Source organism: Monodelphis domestica, chromosome 4 (genome assembly GCF_027887165.1).
Source record: "Monodelphis domestica isolate mMonDom1 chromosome 4, mMonDom1.pri, whole genome shotgun sequence".
Taxonomy (NCBI): Eukaryota; Metazoa; Chordata; class Mammalia; order Didelphimorphia; family Didelphidae; genus Monodelphis; species Monodelphis domestica.
The window spans coordinates 13,164,829-13,189,750 of NC_077230.1; the positions used below are offsets into that span (position 1 = coordinate 13,164,829).

General features: G+C 36.8%; 1 protein-coding gene across 4 annotated transcripts in view; it reads left to right on the plus strand.

Annotated features, from left to right (window-relative positions):
- The window catches only part of GART (phosphoribosylglycinamide formyltransferase, phosphoribosylglycinamide synthetase, phosphoribosylaminoimidazole synthetase), a 40,936-nt gene extending 20,091 nt beyond the window's left edge, over positions 1–20,845 (plus strand). For all 4 annotated transcript variants that reach the window (XM_056826053.1, XM_056826054.1, XM_056826052.1 and 1 more), the window contains exons 14-23: positions 444–553; positions 865–1,063; positions 5,974–6,225; positions 6,346–6,498; positions 9,039–9,245; positions 9,679–9,819; positions 11,064–11,194; positions 15,721–15,862; positions 19,429–19,544; positions 19,632–20,845. In XM_056826053.1, coding sequence (XP_056682031.1) covers positions 444–553; positions 865–1,063; positions 5,974–6,225; positions 6,346–6,498; positions 9,039–9,245; positions 9,679–9,819; positions 11,064–11,194; positions 15,721–15,862; positions 19,429–19,544; positions 19,632–19,823 — 1,643 coding nt within the window. In that variant the 3' untranslated portion in view covers positions 19,824–20,845. The remainder of the gene's footprint in view (positions 1–443; positions 554–864; positions 1,064–5,973; positions 6,226–6,345; positions 6,499–9,038; positions 9,246–9,678; positions 9,820–11,063; positions 11,195–15,720; positions 15,863–19,428; positions 19,545–19,631) is intronic.
- Positions 20,846–24,922: the final 4,077 nt, after the last annotated feature.

Here is a 24,922-nt window from a genome sequence, read left to right on the forward strand (position 1 = left end):
TTTGGGGAGTTGAAGAAGGAAAAAATAAAGGTCACAAGTTAATGAAATATACTTCTCCAAAGAGGTAGTCAGAATATTTACATATTGTTAGACATGGACTCAATATTGGGCATTTTTGCTTAGTAAGGGTAAGTAGAACAATAGTAAATATAGTGCCAGGCCTGGTGTCAGAAATACTTGAGTTCAACTGTAGCCTCAGATCCTTAGCACAATATAATATCACTATTAAAATGTTAGCTATTATGATTCTCTGTAAGAAGAAAGGACTTGATAGAAGTGAAAAATAAATGACATGTAAATTCAATAAAATTTCCTATTATCTTATTAGATGTATCCCAGAGTACTGACTTGTCTCCTTTGAATCATCTATTGATATGAAGGTTAACATGGTAGAAGTTTGTGTATTTATGTTCTTTGTGTTGCGATGTTTTCTTCTATGATAGGATGTAATGTAGATCTTGGAGGATTTGCTGGCCTCTTCGACTTGAAAGCAGCTGGTTATAAAGATCCCCTTCTGGCTTCTGGAACAGATGGAGTTGGAACCAAATTAAAAGTAACTTTCAAAGATTGAGAATTTAGGAAAGCCTGAATATCAGTTTGTCTTTTTTAATCAAGGAGTTATTTTTAAAAGGCATATCACATTTGATAAGATATACTCTCCAAGTACTTGGCATGATACAAGAATATTAATGGTCAAAGAGAGATAATAAATGGCGGTGTTAAGAATTCATTAGAGGGGTATTGCAACTTTTTGTGTAGAAAAATCTTTTATTTAGCTCTTTATAAGTTTTCTCTTTTTTTTCTTAAGCAAACTGTTTTTTGCTTATTTCTTTTGTAACAAGGACTCTTATTATTTCTCTCCAGATTGCACAGCAATGCAATAAGCATGATACTATTGGTCAAGATTTGGTGGCAATGTGTGTCAATGATATTTTGGCTCAAGGAGCAGAGCCTCTCTTCTTCCTAGATTATTTTTCCTGTGGGAAACTTGATATTCACACAGCTGAAACTATCATTGCTGGTATAGCCAAAGCATGTGAGGAAGCAGGATGTGCTCTTTTGGGTATGATATTTTCTATTACATGCAAGCTTTTAAAATTTTGCTATTTAAAATTTATTAATACTTTGTGGTTTTTAAGATCACTATCACTTCTCAGTGACTTCCCCAACTCCCAGATCCCAGTAGTACCTTCCCTACACCAATGAAATATCACCTAAATTTAAATCCTACTAAATTGTTTTCCATTTTGCCTAGTGTTTCACATCAGATGAGGAATTTTTGTGATAATGAGAAATAACTAACCAAAATAAGTGTTCAACATTCTATATTAATAGTCTGCCACCTCATTACCTCTTCCTTGAACTCTTTTGACAGCCCCCAATTGATCTCCCTGTCTCAAGTTTCTCCCCTTTCCAATCCATCTTCCATATAAGCTGCCAAAGTGACTTTCCTAAAATGTGTATACAAATTCTCTCCCTCCTCCATTTATCCCTCCTTGAGAAGGCAAGTAATTTCATATAGGTTATGCCTGTGCTGTCACGCAAAACATTTCCATATTAGTCATGTGAAAGAAAACAAATCATCATACACAAAGTAAAAAGTATATGCTTCATTCAGCATTCACCCACCTGTTCTTTCTCTGGAGGTGGATAAAATTTTTCATCCCAAGTCCTTCAGTATTGTCTCGGTCTTTGTATTAGTGAAAATAGCTAAAATCATTGACAGTTGATCAGTATACAAAAATACTGCTGTTGCTTTGAGTGTTCTGCTTCTGCTCATTCCAAGTTTTTCTGAAAGCATCCAGCTTGTTATTTCCATCACAATCATACTCCACAGCTTGTTCAGCCATTCTCCAATGAATGGGTCATTTCTTCAATTCTTTGCCTCCACAAAAAGAGCTCCTTATAAATATTTTTGTACCATTTGGACAACAAATTTGTACAATTTGGATACAGACCTAGTAATGGTACTGCTGATCATGTACAATTTTCTAGCCATTTGCAAAAGCCAATCTGATGGGTGTGATATGGGATCTCATATGATTCTAGATAATAGATAGCTTTGATATTTTTTTTCCTCCCAAAAACTACCTGTTGACCATTTATCCATTTGGAAATGACTGTTTTATAAACTTTACTCTGTTCTCTACATTTTTGAGAAATGAGACTTTTATCAGAGACACTTGCTACAAGAATTTTTTCCCAGCTTTCTTTCCTTCTGGTCTTAGATGCATTGGTTTTTTTTTATTTTTTTGTAATAAAAATTATTCCTTTTTCTTCCTATAAGTGGAAAAAAATATTTTTAGTGAAATAAAATATTTTTGAGAGGGGAAGAAGATAAGCTGAGGAGTGTCTGGAAGAGGGCCACTTTGTCTGGAACATTATCATTTGTTTTGTTGTTGTTGTTTTTTAAATTTCTCTTGTTGACCAAAAAAAGAAAAATAAATAATCTGTTTTGAGAGAAAAATCAGTCTGGTTGATTTCTCTACTGCTGGATAAAAATATGACACCTGAAGTCAGAATGTGAATTGTGCAAAACAACACATATGACATGAAAGTGATTTTATTTATTTTTTTTTTAAACATTATTTTATTTGGTCATTTCCAAGCATTATTTATTGGATGCAAAGATCATTTTCTCCCCACCTATCCCATAGCCGATGCGCGATTCCACTGGGTATCACAAGTATTCTTGATTCGAACCCATTTCCATGTTGTTGGTGTTTGCACCAGAGTGTTCATTTAGAGTCTCTCCTCAGTCATATCCCCTCAACCCCTGTAGTCTAGCAGTTGCTTTTCCTCGGTGTTTTTACTCCCACAGTTTATCCTCTGCTTGTGGATAGTGTTTTTTAGATCCCTGCACATTGTTCAGGGTCATTGCATTGACACTACTGGAGAAGTCCATTACGTTCGATTGTACCACAGTGTATTATATTTTTTCTTAAGAAGCAGAAGGAAGCTACTGAAGGTTCTTAACCAAAAAGGAGAGTGACAACCAGATATGTGCTTCAGGAAAATTATTTTGGAAACTCCATAGAAGATGCTTTGGAAATAGTCCAGTTAGGAAGCTGTTATAGTGGTCCTCATGAAAAGTTTAAAAAGCCTTTAATCTAGGTTGGCGGCTGAGCAATTGGACAGAAAGGAATAAATATCAGGGATGTTGATGTAAGACTAATAGGAGAGGTGACTCAGTGAATTAAATCCAGATCTGGAGACAGGAGGGCCTGGGTTCAAATATGGTCTCAAATACTTCCTAGCCATGTAATCTTGGGCAAATCAGTTAACTACAATTACCTAGCCTTTATTGCTCATCTGCCTTGGAACCAATACCTGGTATCATTTCTAAGACAGAAAGGTAATGGTTTTTAAAAGGACATGATTTCTTATTAGTTATAGGTTTGGGGCAGGTATTAGGGTAGGGGAGGTTTGAAAGAGAGTGAAGAGTCAAATATAATAACTAGTGTTTATTTCGCATTTAGGGCATATGTATATATGCCCACACATATACGTATGATTGTGTGTGTTTCTATGTGCCTGCATGTGTGCTCATGTTGTAGGTGCCATTATGATTCCTACTTTACAGATGGGAAAACAGGCTAAGATGAAAAGTTAATTGAATTACTCATTCTTAGCAAGTATGTGTCCAAAATGGTATTAAATCATTAGAGCCCAGGTCTTCCTGACTCCAAATTTTTCACTTTATCCACTGTGATTACACTCTGATTTCAGTTGTGAAACTGGAGACCTGGAAGAACCTTTTTGATTTCAGATCTTTTGATGATTTTATGAATCCTAATTTTGTTATCCAAAAATGTTAGCTATACTTTATAGCATACCAGGCATCTTAGCATCTTGGCAGATCACTTGATGTCCCTTGTATGGAAAGGGACAATCTAAAGGACTAGCAAATTCCTGGTATGGGCGTTGACAGCCATGGTGTCCTGGCTAGGACTACATTCATTTGCAAAGCAGGTTCAATCAATGTCGTCCTCTTTGATTCCCTCATTGTCTATGCTACCAATGTAAAAACCTATGTCATGTCATTCATTAATCACCTCCTGCTTGACATTCCTAAGGTCCCCAATAAAGGCTGGGGGGGAACATGTGCAAGCCTCAAGCCTCCTCTTCCCATCTCTTCTCTTACACCACCTCTTACTCTCACAGGGTTTGCCGTCCCTCTTGCCTCTTACAATCTTGATCTTGCTGTGGCCTATTATGTTCCTCATGTCTAACTGACTGACGCAGCGCAGCACATCTCCCATTAATCTCTTGTCCGTGTGGCCCATGGGGGATATCCCAGAGTTCTCAGCTCCACGCAGGTCTCTTGGTCCTCATACTTATAATTTCTCCACTTGCTTTCTCTTTCTAGAGAGGTAATTACAGAGCTCACATGTCCCCAGGTGTTTTAATTTGTGGTCTCTGAGTCTTTATTCCTCCTTCTCTTCCTTTAACTGCCTTATCTATCTCGCATCCATATTCCTCTCATCTCCATTCTCCTCAGGCCACCACCCACAGAGAAACTATATAGGAACCACAGGTCGGTTTGCTATATACTTCCAGTTTTCTGTCTTCTCTAAATTTGGCAATCAAAACATCTGTCTTTATTCAAGGTGTTTTTGTTTAAGTTTTTATGGATATCTTCTGGTTTGTATATTATCATAGTTTCCTTCCCCTCCTCTTCCCCCCAAGAGCCATCCCATATAACAAATAACATTTTTTAGTGAGGGGAGAAAGAAAACACAACTGACAGTACCTATTTTTTTAAAGTCCCAAACCTATGGACCTTTACCCTTTTCAAAGGGGTAAATTGAGGTTATCTTTCATTCAGATCATGCTTGATATTTATATCATTTTTCATTTGTGTGTGTGATTATTCTTTTCACTTGCATTCTTGTAGGTATTATATATTTTTACTTGGTTCTTCACTCTCAGTTCATAAGGATCTTTCCATGCTTCTCTGTACTCATCACATAACATTTCTTATAGCACAATAATATTCCATTATGTTTGTGTACAATTTGTTTAGCTATTTCCCAGTTTATGGGTATCTACTTTGTTTACAATCTTTTTATAGTGCTGCTATAAGTATTTTGTTGTGTGTGAGGACTTTTCTTATAATTGACTCCCTTGAAGGATGAAGTAATGATATCTCTAGTTCAAAGGATATGGATATTTTTATCACTCTGTTTACATAACTCCATATTGATTTCCAAAATTGGTGTACCATTTTATATCTCCACCAAAAATATGTCAGTGTGTCTATTCATTCCAGAGCCCCTCCAACATTGCCATTTGTTGCCATCTTTGTCAATAATATGTTAATATTAAGGCCACTTAACTATTTATAAAATATTGTGGACTATAGAATGTGGTTGGTCTAAACCAACCATATACCAGTTTCTTGAGTTTTTTCTAGTTTTCCCAGAAGTTTTTATCAAATAATGAGTTTTTCAAAGGTAATTTATGTTTTTCACTTTATCAAAACACTGGGTTGTTAATGAGTTCCTTTGTTTCTGATTCTCCCTGCAAATCTTCACACATACTGAGCCAAATAGGCCTATTTACTAGTAGTCTCCATACTTGACACATTGCATTTTCTGTCTCTGTGCCCTTTTATAAGCTTTTCCTTGTTCTGGTAATGTAATCCCTTCTCATTGTAGCCTAGTACAATACCAGGCTATTGATCTGTTTTTATGCCCAGTGCCTAGCATAGTGTTGTTTGATAGTTAGTTAATACTAACTAGTTAATAGTTTGATAATTAATATAAGAGAATAAGGAAAAGTTCATCTTTTCTATGGCATATTTCCCTCAAATCACTCCTTAAGTCTTGATATTTGCAAATAATTTATAATTAAACAACTACTTTGGTATTTAATTCCTTACAGTATATATTAGATTTTAAATGTAATGGTGGTTAACTTAAAAATATTTCCTGATTTCACTAACTTGTCTTCTTATATCTCTTTAACCAGGAGGTGAGACAGCTGAAATGCCAGGTATATATCCACCAGGAGAATATGACCTTGCAGGTTTTGCTGTTGGTGCCATGGAGCGGGATCAAAAGCTCCCTCAACTGGACAGGATCACTGAGGGGGATGTTATCATTGGAATAGCCTCTTCTGGAGTTCATAGTAATGGATTCAGCCTTGTAAGGAAGATTGTAGAAAATTCTTCTGTCCAGCTCTCCTCTTTAGTGCCTGATGGATGTGGTAATCAAACTCTAGGTAAATTGCTTGAGTATAATAAGATTTATGACTAGCATTTAAAATTGAATAAAATAACTGCTTTCTGATATAATTTAATGGTTGTGAATTTATCCTTAATCTTGTATCTCACATTTACAGGAGAATTGTTGTTAAATCCAACCAAAATTTACAGCCGAACATTGTTGCCTATTCTTCGATCGGGGCATGTTAAGGCCTTTGCTCATATTACTGGAGGAGGACTACTAGAAAACATCCCAAGAGTTCTTCCAGAGAAACTAGGGGTGGATTTGGGTAAGGAAAATAACAATGTTTTTGAATTGTGAGATTTGTGAAAATATTTTTCTTTTCTTGGGAATTTCATAGTTTGTGATGCAATACATGGCTTTTTTTTTGTTAGCTTCCATTCTGATATACTCCAAGAGATTACATATTAATTTTGTTTTACAGATATTGACTACATTTTTCCTTAAATTTTTCTTTACCAAAGCAACAAACCTGATTTCTTTCTAGTCACTATTGGATCTCACATTTTTGCTCACTCAAGCAAAAACCCTGACAGTGGCTTTTTCTCATGATCTGTCTTTCCACCTTTTCCTATAGCTTACCCCCTCCTAAAACTATTCTTTGCCCTGATCATGACTTCTTATTCTTCCAAGATAAGACAAGATAACACATTGGATAAGTATTTATTGTGTTTCGGGCATTTTGCTACACATTGGGTATATGTATTTATAAAAGGGGTGGGGTGGTCTTTATTATCAAGGTACTCAGATTCTAAAAGCGGAGACTAGCAAAGGACTCTGGGTAAACAGGATATACACAGGATTGAGTTTATCTCAGAGAAGGCGCTAGTATTAAGATTAGTTTGGGCAAAGGACATTGAGAAGTATAGGATCATAATAATAGCTAATACTTAGATAACTCTGACTATATGCTAGACCCTGGCCCAAATCTCTTACCATTATTATCTCATTTGATTCTCACAACAACCCTAGAAGGGAGGTAATGTTATCATTTCCATTTTATAGATAAGGAAACTGAGGTAAGCAGGTTGAGTCTCTTGCCCAGGTCACACAGCTAAGCAAGTATTTGAGCCCTTATTTGAATTCCAGCCTTCCTAATATCTCCAGGTCTAGGGTTCCAGCCATACTTTGCCACCTAACTACCCCTAAGATTTAGGCTATAAACAGTTGGAAAGGTTGGAAGGAGCTGGTCCTTTAAAGGCTTAAAAAACCAAACGTGATTTTATATTTGGTCCTGAAGGTAATAGAAAAGCACTGGAATTTATTGAATAGGGAAATAGCATGGTCAGACCTGTGCTTAAGGAAATGTATTTGACAACTTAATAGAAGACTGACTGGAGTGGGCTGAGACTTGAGGAAGGAGATCAACCAGTAGTAGAAAAGGCCTGGAAAGCTGTATCTTCAAGGGAGAGCTGGGTCTCAGTGAGGAAGGAGAAAGGAAAAAGGATTAAGGTAAAAGTTAATTTGTTAACTATGGAGCCGACATTCTAAAGAGCACAGTAACTTTTGGAGTGAAACATTGGATGGGTTACTCCCAGTCAGTCAGTGGGGACAGTTTGAATCATGGCTGCTTGATAAAGAAGTATGTATTCTCTGAGGAGTTCAGATAAGTCAGCCTTGCTTGGAGGGAAGGGGAGGACAGAGGTTAACCTCTGGGTGCAGTTAATCCAGAGCATTAGGCAGTTTGGGGGTAAGGGGATGGAGATGCCTCTGTGAGGAACTGTTAAGTAATGAAAGAGGATTCCCGGAGCAAGATGGAACAGCTACGGGGGGAAGAGGGGGGCCACTCGGAATCTTCCCCTTCTTGCTAGAATTCCAACTTCTTGTGATCTGCCTTCTCAAGCTTTCGCCCATTCTTTGACTTTTCTTCTCTCCCTTCTCAGTCTTGACGCTAGAGTTAAGTAGAGTCTCAACTGGACCCCCACCATGGTAAGGCAGTGCTTTCAGTTTTATATAACTGATGCCCTGTCTCACTCTGCACAGGAACTTCCATACATTCTTGTCTCCTCAAGCCTTCCATGCTACCTTGACGTCATCTCATGTTCTCTTCCTTTAATCCATTCTCTGATAATAAAGTAACACTTAGATCCAAGGCCAGCTCCTCTACATATGCCCTTCATCTCAGACACTTCTATGTTCTCTAGTAGATTTGTCCCCAAAAAAAACTCATTTCAGTTTCTCCCTTTTATTCTTTTCTACTGCCTTCATACATTCTCATACAAACCCTCAGAAGACCCAATTGTCTCCCTCAAGTTATCATCCTTTATCTTTTTTTCCTTTTCACAAACATCTTAACAACCTGGTCACCTTCATTGTATATACATCATTGCCCTATAATGAATTCTGAATTCTAATGGTTTTTACTTTAAAATCAGAGTGATGTTTAGCTTTGATGTCTTTCAAGCCAAGTACAGCAAAGGGCTGAAATAGCAAACATGCTAGGACAGTTACCTGGAACCAGAATGCAAAGGACTTTAAATGCAGCTAGGTGGCCTCAGATATGTCCTAGATGTGTGTGACACTGGGCAAGTCACTTAACCCCCGTCCCCCCCCCCCCCCCCCCCAATTGCCTAGCCTTTTCCAAGGTGCCTTAGAACCTGTTGGTTCTATGGCAGAAGGTAAGGTTTGGAGTTGGGTTTTGTTTTTGTTTCTGGTTTTTTTTTTTAATGCCAACCTGAGGGGTACTTTATTACTCAATTCCAATAATCCAAACTACATTTATTATGTATTTGTTGTATATATAAGTGTCAAGATTCTCCTGCTTTATTTGTGAAACAATTTGGTGTGGCCTGCCTAACGTTTTGCCAGATGCTCGATGCTGGAAGATCCCTAGAATATTCTCATGGCTTCAGCATGAGGGACACCTGTCAGAAGAGGAAATGGCTAAGACATTCAATTGTGGAATTGGAGCTGTGATGGTGGTACAGAAAGATCTGGCTGAGCAGGTTCTGAAGGATATACACCAACATAAGGAGGAGGCCTGGATAATCGGGAACGTAGTTACTTGTCCTACAGGTTTTAACTCTTAATTTGTTATTTTATTTTGTTCATGTAAAAGATTGCATTTTTTCTTTAGCAATAAGAATGCTAGTTTATATTCAGCAAAGCATTTTCTTTAATATATTATCTCTGTCATTTAATTCTTCAGTTTAGCTTGTGCCCTAGCATATGGATGCTATGCTAAAATTATGACACTGTGTAACTACTATCAACACTAGATTTGGGATAGAACATTTAAAAGCTACCAACTGTTTAGTGAAGGAACTAATGCTATATGATTTTTTGTAATGAGAAAAGTCTAGGAACAGACTTCTTTGTATTAAATAGTTTTATAACAACACATTTGAGGGATGAAGATGTCTTTTATTGGTTATATAAGCTTAGACATTTAAACTGTCTTCTTACTAATCTGCCACTTTTCTGCCTTTGTATTATGACTTTGATCAAGGGTGTTCCCCAGTGAAAGTCAAACATCTAATTCAAACAATGCAAATAAATGGATCATTCTCATTAGTGAATGATTCTTTAAAGGATTGCTTTGGTGTCCAACCAAAGAGAGCACGAGTGGCTGTTTTAATATCTGGAACAGGTAAGATTCATTTTTCTGTTTACATATGAAACAATAATGACTACTAAAAGTTGAAAGAATATTGAGTTAGAAAGAAACCAGGGAAACATGGTAAAGAATAAGGAGAAAGTTTTGTGTCATCATATTGGACTCACTATAAATTTAGAAATTCTAACTTCTGGTGGCTTTTATTTTAAATTCAGGGTGGCATTTAGCTTTAAAATGTCTTTCAAGTTTGGGCTTTGTTTTTTTATTTATTTTTATTTAACCACTAATAGATCTGACCAGTAATTATTACTGGTAATATGTAGTTGTTGTCGTAGTAGTGGTAGTGGTAGTTATCATTGTAGTAGTAATATAATTATTATACTACAAAGAAGCCATTTATAGCCTAGTTTTGGAGATACCTAACTTAGCGGTTGTATACATAGAGTACTAGAAATGAGAGTCCCTAATATATGCCCTAGTCATAGAATCATAGAATTTTTGATTATATAAAGAAAATTAGAAATTGATAGTCTAGTCCAAAAAGAATTAGTAATTTGCCCAAGTTGTTGGTAGCAATGCCAGGAGTAAAATCCTGATTGCTTGATTCCCTAGTCTAATATGGTACAGCCCCTCTCATCTTATAGGTGGAGAAATTAAAACCCAGAGCAGTTAAAATTTTTTTTTTAGTTCATCATTAGTAATTTACAAGGTGGTGGGGTTTTTTTTTTGTTTGTTTTGTTTTTTAATTTAATGTTTGACAAAATGCCTGGAAAGCAATTTGTAGATTTAAAACAATGTCTCACACCACACTAAGCTCCAAACTTATAATGTCTCACCATAAAAATCATAAAAACAAATTAGAATAGCAAGGAAGGAGAAACCAGACATATGCAGAATTCTCTTTGTATATTTTAAGTATAGTCCCATGAGGTGAAATGTTCCAAGTATTTTAGTATCCTGCACTAAATTGATTCTTCAGGAAAGTGGTTGCCTTAGTAGGGCTAGCAGATTGATTTAGCCAAGAGCTAGGAATCAATGTCCTGAACAGCATTTCTTCATCCGTTAAATTAGTGTCCCGACAAGAGATGTCACCCATTTTATCTCTTTGTTCATAGGAAATTGGCCTAGAATGTTAGAAACCTCATAACTACTTTCGAAACTTCCTTCACAGTAACATATGTAGGACAGAAACAACCATTTAACAATGTTATTTCAGGAGAGGGATCATATTTTCATTCTTATGAGTAATGAACTTGTATTTTTTCTATCCTTTGTAGGCACAAATCTCCAGTCTCTAATAGATAGTACTAAGGAACCAACTAGCTTTGCCCAAATTGTTATTGTTATCTCTAATAAAGATGGAGTGGCTGGGCTAGAGAAAGCAGAAAAAGCTGGTATCCCTACTAAGGTAGGTTGTTCTTAGCATTGAATGGGGGGGGGGGGGTTGGTGTTCTTAGACTCTTCAAAATTTATGATAGCCATCTTCTGAAATATTTTTTCTTTTACTACAAAAGGAAATTGGAAGAGTATTAGGGTTATCCTGCCAAAGTCAATCTTATTCATTTCTCAATAGTGTTTTTTATCAAGTTGCTCCCTCATCTCTCATATATTTCTATTTTCACATCTCATTCATTCATTCCTTTCTCTATATTCATGACCACTATCCTAGTTGATTGAGACCCTGACTATACCTATTATCAGAACTATTTTAATAGCCTCCTAATTGGTCTCCCTTTCTCAGTTCTCTCTCTCTCCAATCAGTCCTCAACATAGACACCAGAGATATGTTCCTGAAGCAAAAGTCTGATGTTATAACTCCTTGAATATTAGATTTAGAAGGGAAGGAAGAGAAGGGAACAAGGATTTATTAAGTGCCTACTATGTATGTGCCAGGCTCTGTACTAAGTGGTTTATAAATGTTACCACTCAACTCTGAGGTGTGTTATTTTTAGGCGAAGAAACTATGACAGAACATAAATGACTAGCCCAAGGTCAATTAGTTAATAAGTCTAATACTAGATTAGAATTCATGTCTTCCTGACTCCAGCACCACTTTTTTATCCACTGGGACACCTACTTGCCTAACAATCAAAGGGACCTCTAGGATCATCAAATTCAGCAACACCTTTCTATAAATAAGGAAACTGGGGCCTAGAGATTTAGTGATTTTTGCCCAGGATACACAGTAAATGTGTGAGGACAGATTCAAATAGATCTTCAAGACTAGTCCACTACACTATGCTGCCTGTGTGTCTTTATTGCTTTTAGAATTAAAATCAGGTTCCATTGTTATGGAAATCCATCATTTTACTTTAGCCTATTTTTTCCCAAAACTTATTAGACATTACTCCTCTTTATGCTGTTTTCACATAAATTCCATCTTCTGTCTCCATGCTTTGCACAAGTCTATGCCTGAATACTCAGAACAGGATCTGGTCAGGAGGGTTCTCCAGTCTAGGATGAGAGCAAACAGCAGTCCTAGACCCTTACCTTAATAGTGTGAGATTTAAAATGGTTGAGGTCTTAAACTGTAGTGATTAAAGTAGTGGAAGATATAAATTGTGATAGATATAAGAGAGGGTGAGTAAATTTGACCACAGAAAATATGTTTCACTACAGTGTCTTGGGTTTTAAAATCAAATATAAGGTGGTCGCCAGGGAAATATTACCAATTATTCAAATACCCAAGTCAACTGGGTTTTATAAAGATTTTTAATTAATAATATAATGAGGAATTAGAGAAAGAGAGAAAGAGTAGGAAAGGAATAATTATGAAGGGCCTCAAGCCAATATGGCCTAGACCTGAGTCTTAAGAGAGAGAATCAGTCAGTCAGTCTTTTAACACTCACCACAAGGTCTGCCTAAACAAGGATTCTAGTGACACCAGGCCAGCTCCATCTCAGCTGACTTCACCAGAGAGCCTTCCAGCCAGAGACTGTTCCAAAAGGCCTAAGGGGACAGAGTCCCCTTAGAGGAGCTCCAGCGAGACCTCCTTAGAGATTGTCCTCCAAGAGCTTCCCTTCTCCAGAGCCTCTCTCAAGAGATTCTTCCCAAGCGATCCTCATCAGAGATTCTCCAAAAGGATATCTCTCCTCAAGAGATTCTGCTTTTCTTATATAGGGGTTTTTCTCCCATGTCACCTCCCCTAAGTCCCTACATCTACCAATCCCTGTAGATGCTTTCCAAAGGACTGCCCATCTAAATTCCTGCTAAGTTGACCAATCTCAGTAAGTCTGAAAAAGAGAAAACAACTAATCTCATCAAGAGAAAACTTGCCCAACCCTTTTAGGTACCTAGCATCCCATTGTATCAATTCTAAAAACAGGCCTGGCTCAAAGAACTCCTTGCCTTATTATAAGCATGGGTCCAAGTACTTTCATTGTTTAGCAAGGAGTTTTCACATTCAAGTAGAGTTCTCACTATCTGGTAGGGAATTATTTCAAGTAGGGAATTGGAGGATTCCTCAATGTGGAGTAAAATTTTTAACATTCATAAGTCTGTGAAATTTTAAGGTTTACAATAGGGATAGGTACTAATAAGAGCTTTGTTGCTCACTACCTAATTCCAGGTTCCTGGCATTCCAGGGTAGTAAGGAATGGATGTTATACCAAGAAAGGAACAGGTTCAGAAGCAGCAGTAGTTTTAAACTCTAAAGCTCACAGAGTAATAACTAGTATAAGAATTCCAGTCCAAAGAGGAGTCTATTCTGTCACTCTGGACCAGCAGAATTTCTCAAATAGCCTCAGCTTACTATATCCCAGTTCAGCAGTAGTCTACTTTTGCTCATACTTAAACCCAGGTCAGGAATTTGTAGAGCTCACATTGGGTGGAGGTTGGAGGTGCAGAGAGAATCAGGCTTTTTCTTGACTCAAACCCCTTTGAGAACAGTAAAAAAATTTGCAAGTCCTGAACTGACCCTTGAGATCCTAGAATAATATCACATTTAATGTTCCAAGCAAGCAATAATAAGACTCCAAACCTTCCCTTCAGAGATGTATAGAGCCAGGCCCATATATCAGTTCCAGGGTCAGAAAGCTGCCTTTAAATGAGCAAACAAAAAAGGGATCCCACCATAAAAAAACATTCATGGTGACAGCAATTCTCAAGACAGACCTAGAAGAAAATGACTTCAAAATATCTTCTATCAAATCCTCAAAGAAAAAAGAATAATTAAATGTTTTTGTTACCTTTATAAGAGAACCAGAGAAAGAAAATTGGAAAAGAAATGAGAGCTATAGGAGAAAGAATTTAAAAGGAAATTAACATTTTGACAAAAGGGGCACAAAACTTTGCCCAAGCAGCAAAATCCTTGGAAGTTAGAATGGCCTAAATAGAATCCAGCGACTCCATAAAACAAAAGTCAGACTGAAAAAAAATAGAACAAAATGTAAGGCATCTCATAAGTGAACTGGAAAATATATTGAGAATAAAACTCATGAGCAAAACGAGCCTTGACCTTTTTTTTAACCCTTGCTTTCTATCTTAGAATCCATTCTAGGTATCAGGCTTCAGGAATTCATAGTTATCAAAAGGACGTAAATGATCTTTTAGGCCAACCTATACCTGACTAAGAATCCCCTCTACAACTCAGCCAGCATGTCTTCATCCCACTTTTATTTTATAGCCTCTATCCGGAGACATTCTATCTACTGAAACAGCCATTTCACATTAGGATTACTCTGATGATTAGCATATTTTTCCTCAGTTAAGTGCTTAACCTACCTTTCTACAACTTCTCTTCAAGGGATAGTCCTATTTAATTCCCTGACTTTTCTCTCAGCTCTATAAACTGAATCAGTCTTTTATCATCATTTTCATCCTTTCCCTGGATGTTCTTCTATCCATGAATGCCCTCCCAAAAATATGCTCAAAACAGTATTATGAACTAATAACTGTTTGCCATATTCCGAACACTACATCACTCAAAATGCAGCCCACAAAAACAGTAGTTTTTATTTGTTTTATCTGCTTTGTTATTTATTCAGATTGTTTGCAATGAAAACTCAGATCTTTTTTCACAGAAACTACTAACTATCTATACCTCTTCAGTATGTTTCAAGTACATCCCCTCCTTACCAAACATACTGTTGCCCTTGTGGAGTTATTGTGGAGTCCCTTAGTACTCATTTGGACTTTTAAAAGATAAGTCATCTCCTTGCTTCCAGTCCCTCCCTTTCCCAATGTATGTCTGAACATTTTGCTTTCTGGATTAAAAATCCTTGTGGGATCTATATAGGATAAAATAAATATTCTGTTTTCAGCCTATCCAAGTTTATTGCACATGTACTTTACTGTGACTAATCTGAATATTTGACTTGTCTCATTTCCCCTACTTCAATCCCATCCCATAGGTACAAACAGGCCATTCTCCTATACATGTAACTAATATTATCTGTTCTTTGTATTCCTGTGGAAATGCTTCTCCCTTCAAGGATCAATTCATGTACCATTACTTCCATCAACTCTTCCATAGATATGTGTTCTCTTATTCTTAAAATTTTCTTAGTATTTTATCTGGATCTCTCCTTTGCTGTCATCGCATCCTGCCTCATATCATAGTCAGGTTTATTTGTACCAAATGTTTTTTTTCTGATCTCTCTTTCCTCACCTACATGATTTGATCTTTGAGATAAGGTACTGTTTTCATCCTTAAATACCTAGTTCACTTTTTCTCCATAATTTGCTTATTATATGTCTGAATTGAATTTAAGTAAAAAGAATATAGTGACTGCTCCTATACCTACAGCTTTTCCAGTTTAGGCATTCCCTGTGATCTTTTTATGGCATCCCTTCAAAAAACCAAACCCACTTTAATGATTGAATGAAATATCTGATCATGACTTTAGTGCAATTGTTTTTTGTATATGTTGGGTTTTATGACTTGATTATACCTTTGAAACAATTGCTTTTTATGTACCATCTTTTATTCTACAGGTAATTAATCATAAATTATATAAAAGTCGCACAGAATTTGACAGTGAAATTGACAAAGTCCTTGAAGAGTTCTCCATTGACCTAATCTGTCTTGCAGGATTCATGAGAATTTTGTCTCATCCTTTTGTCCAAAAGTGGAATGGTAAGCAATTTGTTCATTTAACAACTACCAGCCAACCCAAAATATAGCTCTTTTATTAGGACTTTGTGCAAGAATTCCATAAAGTAAACTATTTGATGTTATTTTATTTTCGTGCAACCATAACTTGAGCAACTTCTAGAGGTTAGAGTCCTAATGCATGTCTGTGGACCAGGGTGTTTGACTAAATGTCTTTTCCAAAATTAGGACAAATTGAGAGGTTTGTTTTGTTTCTATATTCAGTGATTTTTCTACTAAAAATCCTAGAACTGTTTTGTAGTTGATATGTCAGACATCTCTTGATTACATGAGAAGGCTGAATTGAGATTGGAAGTATAAATTGTGATGAGTTTATAATATAATCATTATCACTAGGCCTGACTCCACTGAACCACCTGTTTACCCCCATAAGCATATATTTTTAACCTCAGTATTCTCATAATGATTTATAGCTTATGAATCCCAAAATCCTATAAATGAGAGGAGACAGAATAAATAAGAACTTTCCTAGCTGTATGACCATAGGCAAATTGCTTAACTTCAATTGCTTATAGTTGTAGGAAAGCAGACTTGAAAGGGCTGGTGGCAGGGCCTAAGATTTCAAGGGGTGGATCTAGAGTGTGGGGTTTGGGGTATAGGCAGGGTCCTGGGATCCCAAAGTTTGCCTAAGCCCAAACTTGGAACCTGGCACAGTAGGTTTAGGGAGGGGTGATTGACCAACATTCCTCTGTATGCTGTTTTATTTTCGATTCCCCCTTAGCCCATGAAAATCCACCCACTCTGCCTACCTTTCAAGTTGCATTCAGCAGGAGAGCCCCCTCTCTGGGTCTTGCTTTTAGTTTTTGACTCCTGTTGTTTTCAGATACTTTTTAATGATTGGTTTGGAAGGATTGTCAGAGTGGTTGCAGCTTTCTCTGCTACTAAACCACCATCTTGGCACCACCTCCCTACCCCCAGTGTACTTCCCATTATGCTGCACTACCTTTTTAATGTCAGAGTTTTTAAAAGTATATATACATATCCCATATAGAAAGTTAAGCTTCTAAATGATAACCCAAAATAGTATGTAAACATATCACCTTCCCAGTGATTTTCCACCATAGAAAGTTACCTTGTCCAATATGTCTTTCCAACCTCATTCTAGATTCCTCCTGAATTCTATAATTCAGTCAAATTGACCTTGATAGGATATTTTTGATACACCATTTACATTCTCCATGCCTAGAACATACACTCCTCAACTCTACTTTACAGAATACCTCTCTTCCTTCAAAATATAGCCCAAATACCACCTTCTGCATGAAATTTTTCCTGATTTCCCTCTCCCCTTCCTTTCATCTTCTATAATTTTGTCATTAAAATTATTATGGATTTAACTGCTTTTTTATTTGTTCTCTGATATTTAGGTACATAATATTTATTGATTGATTTTCTATGTCTTTTCTTCTTGGGACTTATATCCTTGAGGATATTGCCCCTTAATAGTCTTCACAACTACATCAGCCTCAAAGAGGAGTTAGGAAAGGGCGGGGGGACTGGATAGTGTGCCCTCTTTCATACTTCCTCATTTCCTTTGACAAGAAGAATAGTAGTCTGAGGTGCATTTCTCTCCATCTTTATAACCCCATCCATCCTCTTGAACATGAAGTCCATAGTGTACCTCTCTACCTGCTTTTATCTTTCCACCTGCAACTGTTCATCTTTTGATCAGACTTCTCTATTTCTGTTGGACACCCCTCCCCCTTATCCCTACCCTTCCAGTCCCCAGAATCATCCTGAACTCTTCTGGCCTACATGTTCAGTTTTTATTTGTGGAGTCTTGGTAGTTGTGATGTGGGCTAAAATAGCCCACACATCCTGCCAAGTAGCTGTAAACAAGCAAGAGAAAATAGAAACAATAGTGGATTAGTATGGGACCACCTTTCAGATGACATATACTCACCTGCTTAGGTTCACAATTATGAGAAAACTCCTCACATTGTCTTTAGGCATAACCTAACCTTTAGGCATTGGTTAGGGTCTGTGGACCACAAGTACAGGGAATTCAGTCAGTTCCCAGTCACCCAGTCAATGCTCCATTTCCACAATCCCCATCTTCCTTAGAGTCTGCTCAGAAAAGGCAAACTTAGCCTAAAGTTGCCCCAGGGGATTTAACATAGCATTAGCATTTCATTTACTTTGAGGCCTGCCTCCCCTTCGGTGGGCAACCAGTGAACTCTGGGTAGAGCCACACAGACTAAAGTGGGGTAAAGTGACATCAGGTCCTTAGAAACAACTGCCCGAACAAAATGACCCCTTCCAGATAAAAAGCATCCCTCTCCTCGTTCTCTTATTCTTTCTTTCCCTTTACCTGACTTGCCTTACCTCACTTACTACTAGCTGGCTAACTGTCTATAGCCACTAAGATAAAGCTTGTTCCCTCAAAATGGAGTCCCTTTGAGCTATCAGTCAATTCCTTGGACAAGATCCAATCTAAACTTGCACAATGTCTTTTGCATCTCTTCCATTCTTAGCAGCACCCTCCAGTCCTCTCTCTCATAATCCCTTAAGCTTCCTAGTCCCCCTTACTTCCAGGCTCTCCATAGAATTGTGAAAATAACTTCCTTAAAGGATATTTCACCTGAGTTATTCCACTGTTCAAGAATCTCCTGTCGTTTTCCTCTTGCTCTAAGAAAAATTGTAAATTATAAATTAGACAATTTGAAATATCTAAATCGACCGTTGTAGGTTTCTTTCACATCCCATTCGTGTATTCAATGATGCAGCCAAATTGGCCTAACAGTTCTTTGAACTAAGCATTTCTCCCACCTACATAATGATTCCTTATCTTTATATAGACTCTAGATTTTGCCTACCGAGGTAGCTAGGTAGGGCAGTGAGGCGGGAGCCCTGCTCATGGAGTCGGGGAGACCCACATTCAAATGTGGCCTCAGACACTACTAGCTGTGTCTGGACAAGTGACAACCTCTCTTTTTCCGTTTCCTCGACTGGAAAATAAAAGTATCTGCCTCACAAAAATATTGTGAGGATCAAGTAAATGTTTGTAAAACAGTCACCACAGTGCCTAGAACAAAGTAGGTGCTTAAAAAATGCTTTTTCCCTTCCCTCCTTCCTCTTAAAATGCCTTCAAGGATCAGCTCTTTTATGATCTGTAGGAAACCTCCCCTGAATTCTCCAAGTCAGGCTTATTTCTCTCCTCAAATAATGATATACAGACTTACTTGTTTACATGTTGTGATTCTTCCATAAAGGCAAGGGTAGTTTTTCATTTTGTCTTTGTATTCCCAGTGCCTTTGTACCTAATAGGCATGCTTATGTGTAAGTGTGTTCTTACTGGATTCTGTTATAAATGGTGGCTCAAAACTATAGTACTATTAGTATTATTAGCTCTGTACAGTATGTAAGTGATTCTGGGAAAAATATGTAATCCGTATAAAATCATCCTGCATATAGAGGGCCCAATTTTTGTTCATAGTACAACTCTTTATTAGGAATGAAGGATATCTAAACTCTAACCAATTTTTATTTTGTATTGTTTTGTTTTGTTTTGTTTTTGTTTTAATTTCTAGGTAAAATACTCAACATCCACCCATCATTGCTCCCTTCCTTTAAGGGTTCAAATGCCCATGAGCAGGTTCTTAAATCTGGAGTCAGAATCACTGGTTGTACAGTGCATTTTGTGGCCGTAAGTCTATTTCTTTTCTTTAAAATGAATTCTTTCAAGCAAGTTAGCTTTGAAAATGTTGAAAACAGTTGTGGTTTTTTTTTGTAGGAAGAAGTGGATGCTGGTCAGATTATTGCTCAAGAAGCTGTCCCAGTATTGAGAGGTGACACTATTGGAACTTTATCAGAAAGAGTAAAAATAGCAGAGCATAAAATATTTCCTGCTGCTTTACAGCTGGTGGCCAATGGTACAGTAAAACTTGGAGGAAATGGAAAGATTTGTTGGACTAAAGAAGAATAAGTCAACACAAATTTGGGGTGAAAGAATCTGAATTCATCTGTTAAGTGTAGTCATTTGTAATTTCTATCATGTATACAAAACTACTTTTCTAGAAAATTAAATTTAAAACCTGCATCCAGATTTTAGCATGCTGGGAAAGAATAATGAAATTTCATTTTTTAAGCAATTGTACCAGTAAACAGGACTCACTCCCTCTTAAGACTTTCAGCAGGAGCTTACATTAAGTTCCACTGCTAAAAAAATATTTTAGTAGACTTTGGAGATTAGAGAGATTATAAAGTTTTTGTTTTGTTTTTAATTAAAATCCTTAACTTCTGTCTTAGTATCCCCTCTGACTTTCACCCCAGTTCAGAGAATCCCTATAATTCCTCCATCTTAGATTCCCCTCTAACTCTTGTGGCTCATTTCAGAGACTCTAACCCTGTTAATCTCTCTCATCTCAGATCAGTTTCCCCCTGGGGATACTTGAGTTACACTCCAATCTCAAACCTATTAGCTGTGTGATCTTAAACACATTATCTCTGTTTGCCTCAATTTCCTTATCTGTAAAGAGGAAAATAATACCCAATATTGCTGTGTGAGGATCAAATGATATGATTGGGAAGTGCTTGACACTATGATAAGCACTATAAATATGGTAAGCACTATAAATATGGTAAGCACTATATAAATGTTGAGTATTATTATTAAATTGAATATAATAGCATAGTTTTTTATTTGTGACTAGTATAAAGTACCAAAAGTAATAAGATTAATTATTTCTGTGTGGAATAATTTGGAAATACATTTACCTGAATTGATGTCCTCTGACTGTCAAAAAGTTTTTATTTCATGTTTTAAATATATGGTATTATATATGTTATTGTATTTCTAAATTCTTTGTTTCCTCAGTCAATTCATCTTTACCTGCAATGAGGGGGAGAATTTGACATTTTAAAAAATTAATAATTGTAATTAAATGTTTGGCATTTAATTGGAAAATATTTAATGAGTTTTTTTTAATAAAGGAATAACAAAAATAAGATTAATACATCATAAAGACTATTTTTTTACTGAGAAATCTGCCTGCTTCCAACCTAATACCAAACTTAACATAATAAAAAATAAAGCTCTCTATATGTGGAACAAACATACAGGTAATCCTATCTTATATCTCACATAACAACTATTCAAGCTCTAGCTTGATTGTCTTTTCATTCCCAGTCAAGCAAGGCATCAAAATTCTTTAAAAAAAAAAAAAAAAGACTCTCTTTACCTCTTAATTCTGAGTCTTTCATTCTATCCCTCTGATCATTATCATTCTTCATTCTTTATTTCCCTCTTTCAGCAAACTAGACAAGTTGATTTGAATTGCTTCAAATTCCTCCCTCTTGGACTTTTCCCTCATTTGTTCTTTATTTTGAAGGTTTTAATCATCCTTAGGTGTACCTTGTCCCCCAAAAGTCTTCGAGTGGTTCTAAAGTATTAAGAAGCTATCTTTGGGGCAGCTGGATAGTGCAATGGATAGAGAATCAGGAAGTCCTGGGTTCAGATTTGATCTCACATACATCTTAGCTGTGTGACCCTGAGTAAATTACTTAATCCTAATTGCTAGCCCTTACCACTCTCATGCCTTGGAACCAATAACTTAGTATTAATTCTAAGGCAGAAAATAAGAGTTTAAAAAAATACTTCTACATATAACTATGAGAGGTTTGTGATCTATTTCACTGCTAATATTTTTGTGGCTTTTTGGTAAGATTCTAGTCTTAGTCTATTTCCTGCCAAACTCCAGGCTTCTTAGCATTTTTTATCAAGTAGGAAGCTTTTCTCTAGGTAATACATATTTTCCACTTTATCAAAATGCCAAGTTACTGTATTCTGTTATTTCAGAATCTCCTTGTCTGTTTCACTGATCTACCTCTATTTTTTAACCAATACCAGATGATTTTGACTGTTGCTTTATAATATAGTTTCAGATCAGGAAGTTCAAATGGGGTATTCCTAGTGTGCTAATTATTAGCACAATGCCTGACACATTTTTCAGATGTGTCTGATTCTCAGTGATCCTGTTTGGGATTTTCTTGGTGGACAATGGAGTGGTTTGCCATTCCCTTCTCCAGTTCATTTTACAGATGAAGATCTGAGGCAAACAGTGCTGAACAACTAGGGGAATGGCTGAGGACAGATTGGAATGTAGGAAGATGGAGTTTTCTTGACTTCAGGCCCAGTACTCTTATTTCTTCTGCCACCATAGTAGGCACTTAATAAGTGGTTGTTTCCTTCTTTCCTGAAAGGAGAAAAGGTTTGGCAGTGAGAAGATAGTAGTGAGATGACACATTTTTATAAGCATCTATTTTTTTAAAAACTTTAATAATAAAAAAATTGTAACATTTCTCTAAAGGGTTCATTTCTCAAATATATAAAGTACTAAGTGAAATTTGTAAGAATCCAAGTCATGATAAATGGTCAGAGACAATGAATAGGCAGTTTTTAGATAAAGAAATAAAAGCTATCAATCCTATGAAAAAATGTAAATCCCTCTTGATTAGAGAAATGTAAATTAAAACAGTGCTGAGGTACCACCTCACACCTAACAGCCTGGCCAATATGATAGTAAAAGAGTGGTAAAAGTTGGAGGGGGTGTGGCAAAATTAGGACATTAATGCATTGCTGGTGGAGTTGTGATCTGATCCAACCATTCTGGAGGACAAATTAGAATTATACCCAATGGGCTAGAAAAAAATGCAAACCTTTTGATCCAGTAATACCACTATTTGGTCTGTATCCCAAAAAGATTTTTTTTTTCTAAACCCTCACCTTCCATCTTGGAATTAATACTGCGTATTGGTTCCAAGGCAGAAGAATGTTAAGGGTTAGGCAATGGGAGTGAAGTGACTTGCCCAGGGTCACACAACCAGGAAGGGTCTGAAGCCAAGTCTGAACCCAGGACCTCCCATCTCAAGGGCTGGCTCTCATTCCACCTGGCTAATCCCCTCAATGGCTTTCAAGAACAAGAACTAGCCCAGCCCACTAGACGGAAGTGGAGCCAGGCAGCAATTCCTCTTACCATCCCCCTTGGGTTTTATTTATTGTGCTTATGTAGGTGACTCAAAAACTCTGCATCCAGCCCATAGTCACCACCTGGCTTTTTGCTATCTTCAACTGAATGATCTATATATCTTACAATACCTTCTATCTTAGAAGCAATCCTGGACATTCATTCCAAGCCCTAGAAAGCAATAAGGACTGGGCAGTGGAGATTAAGGGATTTGTCCAGGGTCTGAGGTCAGATTTGAACCCAGGACCTCACATCTCTAAACCTGACTCTCAATCCATTGAGCTACCCAGCTGCCTCCTCAAGGAAACTTTTGCCAAACCCATTTAGCTGTTAATTCTCTCTTTTCAAATTATCTTAAATTTATTGCTTACCTATTAGCCATGCAATAGAAAATTTTCCAAATTCTGTATGTGCCCTCTCGTAGGATCCAAAATGATTGGGTATTTTTAGTACAGCACCCACAGAAAATAAAGTCATCAAATTTGACCCAATTAGGAGAGTAGAAAAAGGGGAGCATGCTATTCCTGTGAATACAGTATAAGCTAAAAGTTATTTGCATGAAATGTTTTCTGGAAAGTACAGAGGGGCGAACAATTTTTAAATTTAGAAATCGTTAGTCTACTAAAAGGTAAGTTCTCTGAGAACAACAGCTATTTTTCAGTCAGTCTCTGTATCCCTAAAGCAGTGATGGTGAACCTATGGCACATTTGCCAAAGATGGCATGCAGAGATCTCTCTGTGGACACATGCCACACACAAACACACCCTAGTTCATTATTAGAAAGGCAAAGGACCTTAGGTGAAGCTGCTCCCTCCTCCTCTCCACTGTGCCTAATGACCTTTTTTTCACATACCCCACCCTTTTTCCCCTAAATGGGGTATGGGAGAGGGGCAGGGCACACCTGGCACTCTCTCTCTAAAAGGCTCACTGCTCTAGTGCATCTTTACACCTATTAGTCACTTCAGAAATGCTCAACTGATGGAAATCATTCCTGAATTACAAATGTTTTCACAGTGACCACTTTACTATTAGTATACCATAAAGGGATGACCAAATACATAGGGAAATGGTAGAGAAAGAAATTGTGATCAGAGTGGGGTGGAATACAGGGGAGGATGACCATCAGCATGGAGCAGGAATTTAATGTGTTGGCACATTCTCTTATATGATCAGCCTAATCTACTTTGTTATCTACAGCAATAGTCTCCAAACTTTTTTATTCCCCCACACCCCATGACTAAACATATTGTTCAAGTACATTTATTTATAAAATTGATAAAATTAAATTATCATATGTATAAATTATATAGCATGTTAATATGCTACATGCATTATAGAGAACACACAAAAATAATTTTAAAATTATGAATAAGAAAGATGAAATTAAATGACTAAAAATTATCCGCAGTACAAAAAAGTTTTGCTTTTACTTTTTTTTTTTTAAACCCTCACCTTCGGTCTTGGAGTCAATACTGTGTATTGGCTCCAAGGCAGAAGAGTGGTCAGGGCTAGGGAATGGGGGTTAAGTGACTTGCCCAGGGTCACACAGCTGGGAAGTGGCTGAGGCCAGAGTTGAACCCAGGACCTCCCATCTCTAAGCCTGGCTTTCCATCCACTGAGCTATCCAGCTGCCCCCAAGTTTTGCTTTTACTAAAATATTATTCATATTAATATTGTGTGTGAGAGTGATATGATTGCATATGCTTTGTTATTTTTTATGTGTGGAGAGATTGTGAAAACAAAATTATTTCTTAGTGATGAATCATTAATTTGATCAATGTAGCATAATTAAGCAGTTGAATTTTTGGATAATTTTTATTGAAAAATCAACAATACAATGAAAAGATCAGTATACAAAAAAGCTTTTCAACAGTTATCATGTTTCCTTGTATGTAGATATTCACTATACATACAAAATGGAAAAAACAAGCAAAAATTGTTTCAGATGAGATCAGATTTTCTGAATGGCAACTATTCTATAGTTATTGGTCTACACAGGCAATAATACCTGGAGACAGTGGAATGAGTTGCTGGGCCCATTGCGGGTGAAGGGTAAGTA